This window comes from Zonotrichia albicollis, chromosome 3 (genome assembly GCF_047830755.1).
Source record: "Zonotrichia albicollis isolate bZonAlb1 chromosome 3, bZonAlb1.hap1, whole genome shotgun sequence".
Taxonomy (NCBI): Eukaryota; Metazoa; Chordata; class Aves; order Passeriformes; family Passerellidae; genus Zonotrichia; species Zonotrichia albicollis.
Genome location: NC_133821.1, coordinates 102,730,156 through 102,750,118, shown reverse-complemented (window position 1 = coordinate 102,750,118; position 19,963 = coordinate 102,730,156). Strand labels below are relative to the sequence as shown.

Below are 19,963 nucleotides of genomic sequence, written 5' to 3'. Positions count from 1 at the left end.
CTGAGCACCGCCTAAAGTCTGCTGTGACTGCTCTTTAACATCCACACTATGCAGAATTGCTGGTGCAGCTCCAAAGTACAATGCAATTGCTGACTTCTCAGCAGCAAAGCAATGAGGTCCCACTAAAAGGAGAGGCAAATTACTGTCATAAAAACTGCACGGCCAAAGCTTTAGAATAAGCTTCTTCACCTTCATGGTTGTGTTAAGTCTTTAAGCTGCATTTTTTTCGCATCTTACTGCATCCCAGGTAGAAAGAATTAAAGTAACTTCTCTGAAAACAATAAAGATGAGATTCCTGCAGCCAGATCACTGCTGAGAATTCACCATAGCGGAGGATGGCAGTAGCAAAAGTAGTACTATGACTCCACAATGCAGTTTTCTTGAATACAGCTGTACAACTCAGAATGATCGGATAGATTTGAATGCTTCCTAAAATACTTTTCTTCACCTTAAGCACCTCTTGATTCCTTCCTGGATACATCTTGCTCTAAATTAGAACAGATTGCTCATTATATCCCTAATGTATGACAATAACTGTAGAGTACTGTGCTTGGGCTGGATGCAGAGGACACAGCAGCGTGCTACTGACTGTGCTAGCAGCCTGACTGGTGCCATCTTACTTGCAAGGAATAGCAAATGTGAGCAGCGACACCATCAAACTAAAGCGCCTCTCTTCCCAGTATGTCTGAACCAAATACTTGAATTCTCAGGTTACATCACTTTCTTTGTTTTTTTCTAAACTCTTAAGACTTTGGATATGTATTTAAGGGTATATAAAGGCCACTTGCCCCAGCAAATGTGAATATGCCTCTTCTAATAGCACTTATTTCCTGAAGGGTGCAAGCGCATAGTAGAGCTGTAGAAAAACAAAGTACTGTGTAAAAGCTCTTTCAGGGCACCTGCTGACATCAATATAGTTACTCTAGTAAATGTAAAGCAGTTCCAGACAGCTCACCCTTAAAAGGTTCATTTAATTTTAGGGAAGCCTGCTTATGGGACTAGTGATGTCTGCTGGACTGGCTGCTTTCCTCAGCACACTCTTCTTGCAGCTGTTGTTGTCAACCCATATTTTTTTTCATCATTAACAATGTATTCCTCTAGATGAACACTTGCTTTACAGATATTGTGGGAAAAGTATAACACAAAAGGTTTATCTCCAAAATTGTGCAAATAAAGCAAATATACTTAAAAGTCAGGGCAGGAGAAGGAATGTGGAGGCAACTGGCAAGACAAACAGAAAATATAAAATCACAGAATCACTTTGATTGGGATAGACCTCTAAGATCATACAGTGCAGCTGTTAACCTAACACTATCAAGTCCAAGTACTTCCACAAACACTCCATTATCCCAGAAAAAAAAAAAAAAAGCTGTTTGCCTTGGTGTATTTTTTCTGTAAACCAACCTCAAGAACTTACAGAATCTTATCAAGGGAGTCTAGAGATGGGTCATACATGTAGAGCACCTTCTCCTCACTGTCTGCACATTAGCAGCATCTCCTGCATGTAGCTGAGCTTCTCACCTGAAGGCTGAGACAATAGGTTGTCTCTCAGCCCCTCCAGGGGCTGACACTAGGTAGAAGGACCAGAGAAAACCCAAAATATCTCTGCTGTCTCCTGGGCTCCACTTCCACCAAACTCTCACACAGGAATAATTTTACAGGCTCTTTCCTCATGCTTTCCCCTCTCAAGGCTGGAAACTCCAATCATAAAATAGGAGACTCAGGAGGAAGACATAGATGTCTTTTCCAAAAATATTGGCATGTCTAAATTTTTGAATGCCCAGATGTTATCAATAACACTACTCTCCTGAAAGTACCTTTACATCTCTCCATGAAATTATAATCTTTATTTAAAAATCATCAAAATGAGATGTTATATTAGTGAACATAAAAAATATGGTGTCAGGTATCCTATTATAAATACAAGGGCCCTTCACAGAAAGTTTCCCTCTGTACAAATGCTACATCCAGTATCTGAGAATTATTTTTCACTATGCAAAATGTGAAAGGTTGATAAAGAGGCAATCAAAAAATCCAAAACCATCATTCTAAACAGTGGCAAGGCAGATCAAATACAAGAGTTCTAGTATTCTATTCTTTTGTACTAGTTCAGTTAAAAAGGTTCCAAAAACATCATGAGCAGTATGTCCAGATCCACTGAGGGTCAGATACTTAAGAAAGAGAAGACCTATGTAATTTGAAATGGCATTTAATTCACTTCAGTTCACCCAATCACTTCTCAGGTGAGCAAATTATTCTAAGAGCAAGGGGATAAAAAAAAGCTGGAGGCTGTAAAGATAATTTAGTTTTCAAAGAAAAGTAGAAGTTCTCATAATGAAAACAGGTCAGTGAACCAAGCTGCAGTACCTTAGCAAGGTCTTTTACTAGTATATCTATTTCAAAATAAATTAGTATACAATGTCCAAGATTTTTTTAAAAAATACTTACTATTCTTGATCTCTTATAATAATTCTAAGCATCACAAATGCAATGTCAAGAATTATTTTGAGTTATTAAGCTCCTAGTTTCATCCGTAACTGATTTGTTTTCCAGTTTAATTTGTTTGAAGTCCTCCTTGATTCAGTGAGACATTACTGAAGTCAGTCCAAAAATACCTGGTTTCCTTGCCCAAAACAGCTACCAGCTGATTTCCAAATTGGTAACTCTGACTGAAATATCTACAGAGCAGCAGCAACTATGTCATGTGTGCCCAACTGCAATAATCATTATTAACAAAATCTAAAATCTCAGAGATGCTGCAGAAAAAACAAAAGAAGGCCCCACAATAGCAAAACAATTCCAGAAATGAACAATAGTTGTTTGGTGTTTCATCAGATTTAACAATTTACTAACTCTTCATCCTTAAAAGCAGAACTTTGTATCCAGACTAAATCATTCTACATTAAGCAAGGTAGGTAAAAAGGATATTCCAAGACAATGCTCCCATCCCTTATGAAAACAAAACATCATTGGGGCATAGGAGGGATTACATATTCCTGTTGGATCTACACAGTGTAAAAATTCATGCAGATGCTGCTTAAAGACCAGTACCTGTAGCTTAATCACTAATCTAGAACACCTATGTGTCTGCATTAAGTCGTTCAATACTCAGGGTCACTGCTTGAAAACACAGCAATACCATCCCCAGCCACATTAAGGCTTCCATTTTTTCTTCAAGGTTTTCTGGGACTGTGCAGCTCAGCTACCTGTAGACTGCCCTCTCAGTGAATCTAAATACTTTCACAGCAAACACTGAAAATTAAAACAGTAGAAATTTACCCAAAGGAAGCTAAATGGAATAGTGTACGTATTTATGAATCTATAATCCTCACAAAAGGAGAACACCTAGTTTCTTGAAAGAGACAAAGAATGCACTTAAGTTTCTGGATAGACAGATTGCTCAGGTTTAAGCAAAGGGGTGAAAATGTATAAAGCAAGTCTGGTGCTTTGAAAATGTGGAACTTAAAAGTTTCTGCCAACTGCACTGTGGCCTCCTGTAAAATACCCTTCTTAAAAATATTAGGTTCAATTTTTATAATTTAGTTAAATGGCCTAATGTTAAATCAGATTTTTAATTTCCAAGCCTGTGGAAACAGTTTCATTTCTTAATTCCTCAAAGAAAACAAGAAGGAGTTGAACATTAAATATCTCGTGAAATACATTCCACTTAATTTTCCTTTCAGAGTTTCCCAGGAGAAGGAAGTAGAGGGATGCTAAACTGAGGCCCCAACAGTGGCATACCTGAGTAAAAATTACCTCTTAGAGACAGAACAAAGATTTGGGTGCTGAAGAGTGAGACTAAGAAATCTGATTAACTGTACAGGAGAATGAATTCTCCTGCTAGGGAATGAAGTCTATCTTCCATCCTCTGCTTTTCTTCAGTATTGCAAATAGTTTTCTTCTAACAATGCTAAAGATTTTCACTGCTGGTTCCTAGTAGAGTGAAATGGCCTTAAATTTCAATGCTGCCACTCCAATTTACATTTTATATTTGTTAATAGTGACTGAGGCTTTGCAGTAAAGAATTCAGAGGAAAGATCCCTCATACCTTTCTCTATTATTTCAATTTTAGGTTTATCAAATTATCTTCACTTTTAAAGTGCTGTCTGAAGAGTAGCTTTGCTCTGCATGGCTGAACATAGGAAAGGTTTTGTCTTCAATAAGGCCTTAGATATCTAATCCCAAATCTCAGTGGGCCTTGTTAAAGCAACATCATAAAATTTTTACACATCCTTATGAGTTTGGAAAAAAAAATTCTTCTACTTATCAGTCAGAGCTTATACTGACTAATGTGGCCTTAGGGAAGGGACTGTTGAAATTCATGCATCTAGCCACTAGAAATGGATTGATAGATGCAATTACGATAAATAAGCATATCTTTATTAAGTAAGATTTTTTTTTTAATTAGTAGTTACAGGTGAAAAAAAGAAGACATTCAGACCCAATGCATAAATGCTGTAAAGCTGGTGTAACCTGCTATGTCTGTGCACTGCGAGCACACTGGGAGGTATTTGCATCACTCACTCCTGGTACTCAGCGACCTGATGGATGAGCAGGGCTGATGAAGCTACTGGTTTCAACAGCTGACCCTGCCTGGACACCTGAACTGTTCATCACTCACTTCCTAAACTTCCAAGGTTCAATGTGCAGTGTTTTTAAGCAATCCAGAACTGGCAACAATTTACTTTCACCCACATGCTCTACACTGCAGCACCTGAGGACTTGACTGTCAAGTGGCTCAGATGTCTGCACTGCAAAAGCAAGGCAAGGTGCAGTAACCTCACCTAAGACCATGACTGAAATGCAGGGCCGCCTTCTACAAGACAATCTGAGTTTCCCATCTAGGCTGTGCAGGAAGAGTGGCAAAGAGGCAAAGTCAGCAGCAATGTGGTATCTATATCCTTGCCTTGTTACTAATGGTCCCACCACTGTCCCCAGGAAAGGCTCTAACCACAAACCATGGGAATTCAGCACTATGTAGAAAACACAGCCCTAATATGAGCTCACTGCCACTATCACACCAGGCAGCAGTCTCAACACTGTCACTGATACCAGAGGGATGGTGTCTGTGATACCCTGCCCTAACAGTATTGAAACAGGCGCACAATTCAGGGCTGTGGAATAGCCACAAATAGTAACACTGGTTTTGTCAGCAAAGCAAACCAAGCAAGCAGCAGAGAAAAATTATCTATGAAGAAAAAAAATCAAATTAAATCAAAGTTGAATGAACCAATGGTCTGTATGATGAGATGGCACTGCTGTTACCCTGTACATAAAGCTCTAAGTTCCCTAGCCACAGTACAAAGCACTTGGCTGGGTGTTCTTACAGAGGTTATTCCTACCAGCTGTGCCACATGAAGATTTATACATGCTCCATAAACTTTAATTCCCTTTTAAAGTCCTATTATACCAAGCAGGGGGCCATTTCTGAAGTTGAAATGGATTTTCAGAACAATATAAAGACGAAAATGTTTTCTGGCCTCTGATTTTTAAACCTCTGGGTAAAATTAAATCTCTTCCACAGCACTGTTGATATTCCATATAGGAATATTCACAAATACCAGGCACTCCAGAACATTATGTCTGAATCCAAAGGGAGAAGTTATCCTGCTGTACAGAAAAAATGCTGTAATCACTGTTCACAAAAATCTCTCAGCTTGATGCTTTGAAGTTTTTTCCTGATGCACTGACTTCAGAAGAGAAGGAAATTCAGTATTTTAAGATGCAATTACCTGCAGCAAAGAAAGAAACACCACAAATAATAGAAGCGGTAGATCCCAAATTTGCTGACAGCAAGATTTATTCTTTCTAGTCATTCAATCTAAACCAATGCCAAACAAAAGCCTTATGACTGAAGTTAGAATTTCATATATGCCATATTTTCCCTTTCACACTGAAACCACAATTTTAATAGACGAGTTTATTTTTATCATCATTTTCCCACTCCACAAAAAATTATACCTCTTACAAAAATTGTACAGAAGCTCACTCTGTGCAGGTAGAACAAAACTGAAGTATCAGATGTGGCTAGAAGTCAAATTCAACAAGCAATTAAATCCTAAATAAATAAAACCAGCAGTCAAGAGCACAGCTTCTTCTCCTAAACATAAACTTCAAGCCAAAACGCTAAACCAGTATAGATTTTTTTTACATCTATTACTACATCCCACAGCTCACTTTGGAAATTCACAGCAGACTAACTGCATATCTGGAAAGACTCAACTTTCCACTTGCCCCTTTTCCATGTCCTCTGCCAGTATGTGTCCTCACATGTCTGTCTCACAGTTTTCCTCTGTGCAGGGAAATACTCTTCCATAAATAACCCCTCCACCCTTCCCAAAACTGTCCCTAGTTTTAACACCTCCTCTCCTCAGAACTATTTCCCAAGTTTTCCCTTTCAACTATTCTGAAGCTTCCCCCTTTCTGCCACAGCAGAGATTTACCAGTGCCTGTTTAATCCTGGCTGAGGCTGATGGAGCCCTTGGCAGCTCTCAGGCAGAGCTGTCCAGTCCTGCTGTCCGGCTGCCAACACGAGGCACAGCAGGAGGAATCACAGAGCCACCCCACCAACCTTGTGAGAGCACTGGGAGCTGCAGCCCACACATACACCTTGACACAGATTAGTGAAGGCACATTGTTCGGACTCTTTAGTTTTATGAGCTTTCTTAAAATTTTATGGGTCAAGAAAAAGGGAAAGTTAGTCTCAGCTTAGAAACACAAGATACAGGTTAAGGGAGGCATGCAGCCTGGCTGCCGAGTTCTGCACATGAGCAAGAGCAAAAGAAGAAAAAAGGAACAGAAAGGGGATTTAGATGGAAGACTTAAATCTATGTTTAAACCAATGCTGATGCAAAAATTGATGTTACAGACAGACTAAAACAGATTTTTGATAAAAGAAAGTGAAGTAGGCATGGAAAAACTGTGTCACAGATACCAGCTCAATAAGAAGTCTTTCAGTAGATGACCTTATTCAAACAGGAGATGCAACAGCTGAAAACAAGACAGTTATAAACCTTATGTATATTAAGTTAATTAGAATGGAGTTCAGATGTAGGAGAACACACCACAGGTAAAGAAGTAAAACTGCACTTGATAATTAACAAATGGTTGAATAACAGTCCAGTCAAGACTGTGGTACCAGTGTGGCTCTCTATGCAAAGCTGTTCAGAGACTAAAAGGATTTCTGGCTCAAAACATTTCAGGTGCATGTGGGAAAGGGGCAGGTTGGGCCTTGGCTTCCATGAGGCAATGATGTGCCCCACACACCCCACACACCCCCAGCCTGTATCCCAGTCCTGCAGAGGCTGCCAATCCCTGGCACAACACAGGCAATGCTCCACACTCACCTCTGGAGCCCCACTCTAGCCCCAGAGTGACCAGATGACCAGAAGTCCCACCAGGGGAGGGACCCAAGAAAGCCAAAGGGTATCTAAGCCAGGACATGCAGTGAGCACATCTTGACCCCATCTCTTCTTGGAACTTCTATCAGCTGAACTCCGCTGGAACCAGGAGTGGTAGCTATACTTGCTCTTTCCTGAACCCTCCTGTCTTTCTCTTTCTTCTACTCATTCCTTCTTCTTACAGTTTTGAGTAACTTAAAAATGGATGGGATTGGAGCTTGCTAAGTCAATGCTTTGAGAAGATGCTTTTATGTTGATTGAATGGTGCTCTAAACTTAGGTCAAAATTCTCTGATTTTCCAAAGTGGCCAGTAAATTTTTTTTATTGTCTTGACCTCTTCAGAATATCTTACCAGTATTCTTCCCGTGCATCTAAGGCAGAGTACATAAAAAACCACAAGCCCTTTTAAGACTCCTTTCAAGCATGTTTTTGGGGTCTTACAGATGTCACTCCAAATTCCTTCCAGAGAGCAAAAGAATCAGGTTGAAGGTGCATTTGAAAGTCTTTTGGCAGAGGTAGAAACTAAACTAGACATATAAAGCTAAAATATTCACCTCCCTGCAAGAACAGCTACTGAGCTGTTACTCTCATGGCCACAGACAGTGGGAAAACAGGAATGGTCGATCCAACATCTCACTTCCGAGATCTAATAGTCCAGTCTTTTGGAAATTACTTGGCTGAAGCTCTAAAATTCCACACAATTTTATTCCCTGGAACAACCCTTCCCTTCCCGGCTTTCCAGTCAGATCTCCTCCACGTCTTCCTCAAACATTCATGCCCACAGATGGTGAAGTGGATTGAGAACTGAATGAAGGACAGATTCCAGAAGGCCCTGATCTGTGGCACAGGGTCTAGTTGGAGGCCTGGACTAGTGATGTCCCTCAAGGTTCAGTAGTGGGCCCAGTATTGCTTAACCTACTCCTCCTCCATTTCTTAGATGGGGGGGCAGAGGCCTCCTCAGCAAGTTCACTGATGACACAAAGCTGGAGGAGTGGCTGATACCCCAGAGGGCTCTGCAGGCCTTCAGAAGGGCCTCAGCAGAGTGGAGAGAGGGGCAGAGAGGAACCTTCTGAAATTCAACAAAGGCCAAGGGTTACTCTTCTTGCACCTGGGGAAGAGTGCCCTGGCTCTACTACAGGCTGGAGACTGACTTGCTGGGAGATGGACCTGGGGGTCCTAGCAGAACAAGCTGTCCATGAACCAGTATGGGGCCAAGAAGGCCAGTGGTATCCTGGGGTGCATTAGGAAGCGCATTGCCAGCAGGTGAAGGGAGGTGATCCCACCCCTCTACTCAGCTTTAGTGAGGCCACATCTGGAGTCCAGTTCTGGGCTTCTGGAGCAGGTCCAGTGGAGGACAGCAAAGTTTATGAGGTGACTTGTCTCTTATGAGGAAAGCAGAGGGAGCTGGGCCTGGTCAGTCTGGAGAAGAGACAGCTGAGAGGGGACCTCATCAATGTCTATCAGTATCTAAAGGGAGACGTCAGAGGTTGGAACCAGGCCCTACTCAGCGGTGCTGAGCGACAGGGCAAGAAGCAATGGGTAGAAACTGATGCCCAGGAAGTTCCACCCACATATGAGGAAGAATTTTTTTTACTGTGCAGGTGACTGAGTATTGGAACACATTGCCCAGAGAGGCTGTGGAGTTTCCCTCACTGGATATATTAAAGAACCATCTGGATTCAATTCTATGCCATATGCTCTAGGATGACCCTGCTTGAGCAGGGTGGTTGGACCAGATGGCCCCACAATGGTGACTTCCAACCTTACCCACTCTGTGATTTTGTGATAGGTATCACTTATTATGCTTATTAATTAGACAAATAATTTAATTTATAGCTTAAGGCCAGTATGCAGAGGAGCCATCAAAACAATTCCTTGCTCTGTTTTGATGCCACAGTATTCAAAACGGGCAACCAGCAGTAATATCCTATTGCTGCTGCACACACAAAGATGGAAGTATCCTGACCAATTTTATAAATAAGCCTTTTTTCTATGGTCTCAAGTCATACACTCCCAATTTGCTTTAGCCTTACTAATTCAAAAAGATTTCAAGTAAAAGTGGCAGCTTAAATCGTAAAGTATTGTTAGTTTACACAGCCTGTCATAGAGAAATACAATAGAAACAACAAGTGCTAATTAATTTAAAACAGGCCAAGATACTAAAATCCAATAAATAAATCAAGGTTTGAAGTTTAAGTAGTTAATGTCAACCATCTGTCCAATAAGCTTTTATAAGATTTGCTTTTTCACTCTTGGCTCATTATTTGATTCCTGCCTGCTCAAATAGATCCTGTCATTTTAAAGGCATTACAGGAGTTGAGTACTTACAGCTCCCAAGCAAACCCAACAGTCTTTATAAGTCTATCAGAAACAAACTGCAAGCATCCAAGTGGAAATCTGCTATGTTTGATGTATGGGTATAAAATTACCCTCAATGGATCAGCACTATCATATTTAGGCTACCCGGTTTTAAAAAAAGCAGTGTTACAAGGAAAGCAAAATGAGAGCTATACATATATATAGTAAGATTTGAGTAGATGTGACATTGATTTCCTTCCAGCAAGTAACTCTAGCCCCTAACTGTAATCAGCAAGAACAGCCCCTAACTCTAATCAGCAAGAACACTACATGCTGTAGTTTAGGATCCCCATGTCCATTTAGCAGGTGGGAATTCTGAATTGTGGTTTGCTAATCCCCACCCAAAATCTAGCAGGACGTAATTTCATGGGAGGTTAAAAGAGTACTACACATCAGTAGTGAACTTCTGGAACTTGTCACTTGATTGTGGAGGCAGACAGCACCAGAAGGCCAAAAAGTATTTATACAAACAAATGACCAAAAGATGAATGAACAGACAATAAAGGAAATAGGCAGTGCTGTATCCTCTGACATCTTAACCACAGAGCTGAGCACTACAGGAAAGTGCTCACACACTACTCTGAAGAACATTTCCAAGTGTTAGAGGGACAATACAGAACTAAACAGAACATGCTAAAGTGCTCTGACCCAGCATGGCATTTCTTATATTCCTATCATCCTATAAGTGTTGTTAACTACCTGGCAATGCAGCTGTTTCTGACAACACATTTTAAATTGGTTTCAGATAGTCTTGCTGCTTTTAATTTACAATTTTTTATCACCCAACTTGACATTTCTCTTATTACCAATCCTAATATTCCTCAAAGAGATGAACTATAGCAAGATGAGTCAAAGACACATGAAAGTTACCAAAACTGTGCTTACCTGAATTGCAGTGTTTCACAAATAAATATGAAGAATATGGAAAAAAGGTAAAAGCCTGAAATTTATTTTTTGTTTTACCACATTACAGAATCACAAATCCTGATTCAAAAGCATATTTGTGATCAGAGATCATAAAGAAATATTTATCTGTCTTTTCTTTTAAAAAAATTAGACAATAGGAAGTAGTTAAGCAATAGCCCTTACAGTCAGTTTCATATTTTTACATTGGCAATTATTCTTTGGATAGCATTTAACACTTTTAATGCAGATACCAAAAGCAGTACCCTGCTAGACAACTACTAATACAACAGCATTTTTCACAATACACAAGAAGACAGGCAGGCTACCAGTCAGATAATCAACAAATGGATAAGCAATTTGGGATTACAAATCCCATTTTAAAAAGCAGTAGAAATCCTTCCTCCTCTGACTTCAATGTGAAATTTCAAAAGATGAACAAAAAAAAGCAACCTAAGAAAAAAGCTCAGCAGGAATGATAAAATGAGTCAAATTTTTGAGAAAAAATATGAGAATTTGTTCAGTAGACAAAAAGTTTATTCCAACAGTTTTCTCTACTTCAATTAGTACTTCTAAGACCATTTTAAATAGCCAAGATTAGATACCAAAATACAACAGCTCCGAAGAGAGAGAAAGATATATCAGGTCGGTGCTTAAGAGCAAGAACTAAGTTCCTAAGTAACTACCACAAAAGGCTGCTGCACATGGCAGGTGTAGTTTCAATAAACAGGAAAGTCAGGATCTTTCTCCCAAAAGTTATACTTAAAAGTTGTGTACACTTTTTCCCAGAGGTGAGGAAGGATGCTACTGAAGAGCAGTCTGCTGCCTAAGTCTTCAAATTTCATGAGGCTTATAGCTTCCACATGCCTATCAAACTCTGAGAGGTATTCTTTTCCTTCCTGTCCCAAAACCCTGACTGGCATCAGACTCTATCTTTTAAAAATTTCTGCCTGACTGTTCAGCCATCTCTTCTAAGGTAACTCATCCCACCTACGGGGTCAGTTCTCTTAACTTGATACCATTAAATAATTCAAGAAGGAAACAGAAAAAAAAAATCTGAAGCCGACCAGACCTTTCATGTTCTATTTACAATCACATCTGCTCTTTTAATCATTCCAGATAGAGAAACCAGCTTACAGATAGCACAAACCAGAGAAACGCTGGTCACTCTTCAGTCAATCAATTATTGATCTATATGGTCCCATGTGTTTTCTACAGGCAAGAGTCACTGAAAAACTGAAAATCTCAGACATTCAAAAATCAGTGAAAAAGGACACAGTTTGATGTTTTTATGAGAAGTGAATTACTTTAGGGTCACATATAGAATGAAAGCCATTCTTGGGAGCAATAAACAACATTCTGGAATACATCAATAACAGCTTCATAAACAGCTAACTATATATGGACTGTAATAAAAGCTAGGACTAATAAAAAACTAGGACTCAAACCCTCCAGGTTTTCAGCCACAAACTCAATTTTCCAGCTTATTCTTGTCCCTCTAAAGCTAATAAAATGAACAATTTCTGGAAGTAATTTTTCAACTCCCAAATTATAAGCAGCAAATTTTTATATAGGAAAAGGTTTCTGCAAAAGCTGTAAACCATTCAGAGATGCACATGAGATACAAAAATCTATCAACAACCTTTTGACAAAGCTTTGCCTAGCACTCTAAAGGGAACAGTGCAATTTTCCTCCCACTGTACCTTCATATATATTTTTTGAGATCAAGTTATGGTCAAATTGCCATGTAACCACATTTTCAATTTTCTTCATACATTTTTACAACACTCTCACTTCAGCAGTATTTACTATTATCACTCCCAGCAGCTAAGGCTGTTTACATAAGGTGTTATTTGCCAAGAACCTGCTACTTGAAAGGAAGACCTCTTCTGTCTGCACAGCAGATTTGTAGGTGGAGAGAAGTAGCCTTGTTGAGAGAAAAGCAGAGGGAACCAACATAATCACATGCACATGATCCATAAAGGACAGAGCAGAAAACACATGAGGCGTCCTTCTCTAATGGAACTCAAACACATTTATAAGATACTTTTTTCATGCAGTTTCAATTAATTTGCTGTAGAAGAATTTTCATAAAGCTCCCCCAGGGGCTAAAAGCCTAACTGCAGACAGACTCAGCCAGAACTTGTGTTATCACACATAACACACACCTAAGTGTTTCTAGCCCTGCTTCACTGCTGAAGGAGTAATATACAACGCACTACAACACTTAAAGGCTACCCTCAGGAAGATAGAGGAATACAGCTCTAAGGAGAAATTACAAGAACTACTATAAGTAGCATGTCTGAATACACTTAACCCTATTTTAACTTCACAATGCCTTGAAAGTTACTGAATGTCCTCAAGCAAAGCAGCCTAATATACAGAGAATACCCAGAGCACAGCTGTTAAGATTCCTTGCCAAAATAAAGGTATATGGAGAGAGGCTCCATGTGACATGCTCACAGTTTGTTCCTATCCCATATGTCAGTTGCTCTCCCTGAGACTGGAAAGAGATGCTTCTTCCTTCCACAGACAACATGGAGCTGGGAAGAGCCATCAGCAGGACACACGATGGGAACAAAAATGGCCATGACCAAGAAGGAAAAAAATTCTGAACAAAATTAGGATGTCATTTGATAAAGGCACAAACCTGCACAAAAAAAAGAGGAAGGCTGCTCATTAGACTGCAATCCACCTGGAAGTGAGCTGATGGTCAACATAGATCAACAAATTTGACAAGAAATCAGAGTATTGTTGATGCCACACAACAAGTAATTAACTTCACAGCCAACAACACTCAACCTAACTCAGACCACAGCTTTGTTAGAAAAGGCTTCAGGATCAGCCACCCTAAACAGCAACAACTACAAATGGGTAATTACCAGTCAGCAGCCAGTAATGAACCACGGACATTTATCCTACTTGAATGTTTGTTTCCTTTGCATTGCTAACATTTAGAGCAATAGTGAATGTAAGGTACAGTGATAGATATGCCAGTGATTTACTGGAGGAAAGAGAGTTCTGTTGCTCACTGAAGCAGTGTTGTTCACAGGACATAATTCCTAGTTTAAGGGGAAAAACACTTCTGTATCCAAGGAAGAGCATTAAGCATTAAGTTAATTACAAAGAATTGCAAAACTGAGCTCTGAATAAAGGAGGGATAAAATGAGTTTTCAAGCGAGACAATGCATTTCTTCTGACACCCTGGAAGTCTTGAAACAAAGATCACATTCAAAAGCTTCTACATTCCCCTCAAGAAAAATATTCAAGTGCATCCCCAGGAAAGGGTGCCTGAATGTGAATTATTAGGCAATATCAGTCAGACTCTCTTTAGCAGCAGCATTTGCTAAGGAAGAATTTCACAAAGCCCAAGATGTCACTTCCCACAATAGAACCATGTATTTATCTCACAATAAGTAGATTTATGCTTGTGTACATAAACTAAGTACAGATTTTGTTTCATTTCTTTAGCCATGTTTTACAAATATGTGATTGTGCTACTATATTTAGATATTAAAAACAATACTTCTAGTTAACCTTAATCTGTTTTAACCTATGGTACAGCAAACCAGCACAGACTCTGCAGTGTCCACAAGTAAGAAAGGAGCTTCCCCTCCCATCACACAGCTCAGATTCTGGCCCTGCCAGAACTGGACAGAACCCAAGTGTACCCAGGGACTCACAGCAACTGAAGAGGCCCTGTGACCCAAAACAGGATGCCAGAGTGCACACTTATCCCTTGCAGCTACTGGGGTCTAGGCCACATGCAGACCTCCTGTTGATCCCCTTCTATTATGGAGGTGTTCTTGCTTATTCCTCTCTCATGGGAAGCAGGTCCTGGGGTCTGAAACCTTTCCATTATTCCAAAGGCAGGTGTGTGTGCAGAAGACAGCAAGATTAAGTGCTATAATTTTTATCAGAATGTGGGCATCTGAAAATTTCGGAACTTGCACTAATCAAGAAATCATGTATGTATGACAACATGACACTTGAGTTCTAAATGCAAAAGCATCACATTAAATAAGTCATACTGGTTTTGATATTTTTGCTTATAATGTGTTTACATTCCTGCTCGATATAGAAAGATTTCAGTCTGATTGCACAGATTCAGGTGGTACTTGAAGCCAGCTGATAAATGAGTTAGTGGAAACAGGTTGAAGTGCTAATGTCCTTTTTACTGCTCTTTCCTAGAAATATAAAAAGGGAAAAACAATACTAAACCAACAGTTTGGTTTCTGAAGCTTAAAAAATATCTTCCAGTTTTCTCTTCCATAATTTTACTCGTCCAGGAACTAGATAGAGAAAATATCAATTACTTTCAGAGAAGAATTAAAACCTCAGTTGTTCTTTATGCTCACTGCAAAATCACAAAGATAAATACGAAGTAGTGGAGTGGGGGAAAAAAAGTTGAAAAAAGGTAATTTCTAACAAGTCTGTCTGTGGAAATAGAAAGAACTGAATATAATCTCACACTAAAATACTCCTGCTGAGAACTTCATTCAAGAAAAGCATTTGTGAATGCCAGGAAAATGACTAAGAAGATGACTTTTATCTCAATAATATGCCAGAGTAGATGAACGTGTGTTAAGATAATTAAGCTTTCTCAGTGATAAAGAAATGAAACTTGAAAAGCAAAACTGGAAGTTACACTTCTGTAAGACTTAAGAGTAGTAAGTGAAATATCTTTCATTTTAGACAGATTCTTGCAAAACATCTCCCATTTTCAGAATAAGCAGTTTAAATGATAATACTTCAGGATATATTCTGGATCCCTAAATAACATTTAGATCATAAATGTTTTCCAAAGCCATCTTCTGAAGCTATTACATCAAAAAATGACTAACATTAACAATGTAGAATGACCTTTTCTCTAAATATTACAATTTTGCATTCTCTCCATTCATCACAGTTTATTTCTGCTATTCACTATTGCATCTGCTTGAATTATAAAAAGAATACACTTGGCAACACACAGGATAAACACACTATAATGAATCACACATGCTTGTAAGGTGCATGTTTCTCCTACAAAAATATTAAATTAATATACACATTTGCTTGTCTGTGTGAGAAAAAAAATTCTGTTGTACTTTTATGAGGTCTTGGGCATAAATTATTTGTGTATTGACTGACTGTGGAGTGAATGTCTTCATTCATACTTATTTAAATCTTCCCCCTACTTTCCAAAGTAAAGAAAAAACAACAATAAACCCCATTTAAGTGTGACTTATACAAAATCAATGCTTTCTTTTTTGTCACTGCATAAAAAAAGCAGTAAATTATGCTTAAACCATACTTCATCACCTGCAAACATTGGAGCCACTGTTTAATCAGCATGCTCTTATCTTTGCTCTCCAACAGATAAAGGCTCTAACATGTAAGGCAGTGTAGGTTTTTCATAATGTTGAACTCAAAGATTGCTGAAATCAAATGTTTCCTTTATGAGGGCTCCAGTACACTCAGACATATGAAAGAAAAACATTTTTATGACACTGTACTTGACTACCTTTGTCATTTCTTCTCTTTTCCTGTCTCTCAGGGCCCTGCTTCTTTTTGAAATCAATGGGCTGAAAACAAATTAAATTTAAACGCTAATATCTAGGTTACCAACATGTGCCCTTAGAAACAACAAAACTCTTTGGTCTATATTTTAATATTAAAATGTAAAAATCTAACAACAATCTGGTTGTTCTCTGTAATAGAAACCAAATACTACTCCCCTGGCATTTTGCTTAAAAAAACATTTTAAGAAATATGCAAATTCAAAGAGGTTTATATCTGAGATTAACAGACTGTCCAAAGAACATGAAAGAAATACTAACCCAAAGCAAATGAATACCAGAATCTGAGTTTAAAAAAGGTTGTACTTACTCCTTATTTCTGCATTGAATGCATGGCTGGTAAAGGACTTTGAGAGCATTCCAGGATCCCACTGGTCCAGAGCTGGGTGTAAGGATATCTCCAAACAGTGTAAAATCACTGTGGGAGGAGGAACTTCCTGAAGACTCTACCAGTAATGTGTCAGAATTTAAAAGCCAGATCTATAAATGAAAAATAATTTTGTTTACTGTACATTAGATACACTTCAATTTGTTACTTTACTGTGACCCTAAAGCAGCTGATACTAAAGCCACATTTTTACAAAGTTTCCAACAAAGTATTAACAGACATAAATTGATATTTTATTATTTAGAGAGTCTGCACAGCTTCTAGTGGAGAAAAAAGGGCAATACAATACTGATTTATCAGTATTGAAGCTGCCTCTTTTTGTGGCTGTAGCACATTCCCTTTGGTAGGAACAAAAGCAATAGTCCCAAGTCATCTCTTTTAGTACCAGATGTATTATTTCTCCAATTTCATAATTTTTAGGCATTAGTCAAGCATATGGTGTTGAGCAACTGAGGGCTAAAGACAGGAAACTGAAAGACTGCCCACTGAAGTGCCAAAAACTGAGGATTTTTAGAAGATGCATGATGGTTATGACTCTATGGACCTAATACATGAAAGAAAAAAAGACAACAATGAATATGGTCTAAAAGGCATGTTGGAATTTACAAACAGCTGAAGCAGACCTTCACTTGGAAAATAAATATCAAGTTTCACAATGGGACTAGCATTCTTCAGCCCTATTTGCTCACAGCAATTCAAAAGATATTTACTGGGGAGAGTTTTGAGAAATTTGAACTTTTTGCATCCCATTATGGATCTTATTTAATCTTTGTTTGATTTGGTATCAGTGCTCTGACTTGGATCCAGGGCTTTCCTGCTAAACACCACACAAATAAGTCAGGCTTTTCCTTAATTCACAGCCTGCAGTAGTGAAGTGATCCAAGTTAACAATGGAAATCAATTTTTACAAATGTGGCACCTGTATGAAATGTTTATATATGAAATATTTATCATAGAAAATGGGATTTATACAGTGTTGCTCACTAGAGAGCAATCTTCTGCTTCTCATGATCCAATCAGCTTCAAGTAAAACAAGTTACATGATGTTATGTAGCAGACACATGATATCCCCTGTGGAGGGAGAAAGCAGTCATTAACAGGACACATAGTATATGTTGTAATTGAAAGTGACAGTCACAATTTATCAGAGCCCAGGGCTCAGGACATTACAGTGGAAGCTTCATAAAGAAGGAAGGAGATATATTGATAAAGATATCTTGGGAGGGAATAGGAGGAGGAGAATCACTTCAGCATATGCACATGAATGATGACAAGCAAGCACATTTGGCTTTGCAAGAGGTTGTTCATCAGCTTTGCTCTAGTAGCTCACTGTACACATTTACAGCCTAAACTGCAAAATATACCTCATTAGCTAGGACCATTACACAAGGTGCTTAAAGCCAAGTGCTGAAGAGCTGTTGGAAGAAAATGAAACACAGAAACACAGGCCACTGCCAACACAAACTGAACAGAGTTTCTTCCTTTTGAAATTTCTAACAAATCTGGGTGGAAGGAGCTTCCTGGGATGCTTTTCAGCAGGGGAATATCCTTCAAACTAGACAAGGGAACAATGTAGCAATAGCTGTCTGCTCTTTCAGAATCCTTCTGCAATCTGCTGCAGAGAAAGCAACCAAAGCATTTCATTTGCAACATAGTCCATTGGAAATGCACCTCTTTCCACACAAGTATCGCATCTCACAATCATGTTCTAGAACTTGTATGAATATCTTTGTCTCACCAGCAACACAACAGATCTGCATTAATAACTTAGCACACAATATAGAGAAAGTAAATGAATCTCTGGGGGTGGAAGGGTTCCCAGCCATGAGCAAAATCAACTTTTGAACTACACTTACTTCTTTAGGCAGCATTTTCATTCTTTTCCTTATGTATGAATTATTTTTTTATCTTGCTTTCAATCTGAGTGAACAATTGCTCACCCAGACTTAGTGTGTTGACTCTAAGAATTTTCTACACGTATTTCTGGCTAACAGTTTCATATTTTGAGCTGTGCTTTCAACTATGTTATTCACAATGTGCAATCTCTCCTTTCTTTCTACTTCTTTGTACAGCAGAGCTGGCACAAGCAAATTCCTTCCATATTAACTCCAGTAGAAAAGAAACTTTGCAGAAAATATATATACATAAAGTGTAGAATTCATTCACAATGCCATTGAGTACCTTTTCTGAAATGACAGAATCAGAAAAAAGTAGGGGGAGGGGGGTTGTTGTTGATCTTGCTTTCATTGTTTTCTTTTGGTTTCAAATCACTTTGTCAAGAGACTTAAAAAGATGTTCTTTGGGGTCAAGTGGCAACAAAGCTACCCCAGTTATACTTCATGGGACTTGAACCAAACAGCTGAAATACCATGATTTAGATTCTGTGATCAGTTTCCCTATATCTCAGTCTGAGTTTCCAGCATCAAATTGTGGACAATTAGGCATCAATTTGAATTTAACATGGGTAAAAAAACGACTAAATCTTTTATTTTTCCTTGCTAGCTCTTTCCTAGTTATTGCAGATATTACCATGACTTTCATCATCACACAGATCACTAATGGAAACATCTTTCATTATAGCTATTTCATTCTCACACTCAGAGTGCTCAGGTAAAGATGTCATTTCCTCGTATTTCACAAAAAAAAGCTCCCTGAGAGAGCTGGGCAGCCAAGTCTCAGCAAGGTTCTCATTACCTCACTCCTTGACCACTGCAATGTCCTCCCCACCTCCAATCTTAACAAATGCAAATTGGTTCTGCTCATGCCCCTCAAGACAAGGACAATAATCAGACTGACAGGTCTCTCCCATTTTGTTACACACTAATTTTCTTGGGATTTCTTCCCACTCCTCTCAGCTCACTCCTGAAATACAAGCTGCCTTATTTTCAAAAGACTTTATAGCCTAATCCCACTCCAAAAAACACCTTTCCTTCAATCCTGAAAGACTAGAGATAGTGTTCAAAGAGTCCAAACCACTGCACACTTTTTGATTTTCACAGATTTAATCTTTTTGGGTCTTATGAGGTTGATCTCATCCATGAGGTTAATTCCCAGTATCTATCCATAAAACGACTTATTTACTGCTTTCAAAGCTACACTTTTTGCAGTAGAGAAAAAATAGGTATCTATTGAGATGCTGCTATGCTGAACAATAATGTCCCATTTTTCTTGTGTCCTCCTATCTCCCTATCTGTTTGCTGTCTTCCTCTTAGCTTCTAAATCACGCAACTACAAGGCAGGGAACCCTTCAACAGTGGAGCAAAGAGAGGAGACAAGTGATTCACAAATGTGAAGAGGGCAGAGATATAGGACAAATAAGGATACTTGTATGTACCACTTTTTTTCCCTGAAAC

General features: G+C 38.8%; 1 protein-coding gene across 3 annotated transcripts in view; it reads right to left on the bottom strand.

Annotated features, from left to right (window-relative positions):
* UBE3D (ubiquitin protein ligase E3D) overlaps window positions 1–19,963 on the bottom strand; it is a 76,730-nt gene that overhangs the window by 40,102 nt on the left and 16,665 nt on the right. For all 3 annotated transcript variants that reach the window (XM_074538318.1, XM_005485938.4, XM_005485937.4), the window contains exon 8: window positions 16,533–16,702. In XM_074538318.1, the coding sequence (XP_074394419.1) occupies window positions 16,533–16,702 (170 nt within the window). The remainder of the gene's footprint in view (window positions 1–16,532; window positions 16,703–19,963) is intronic.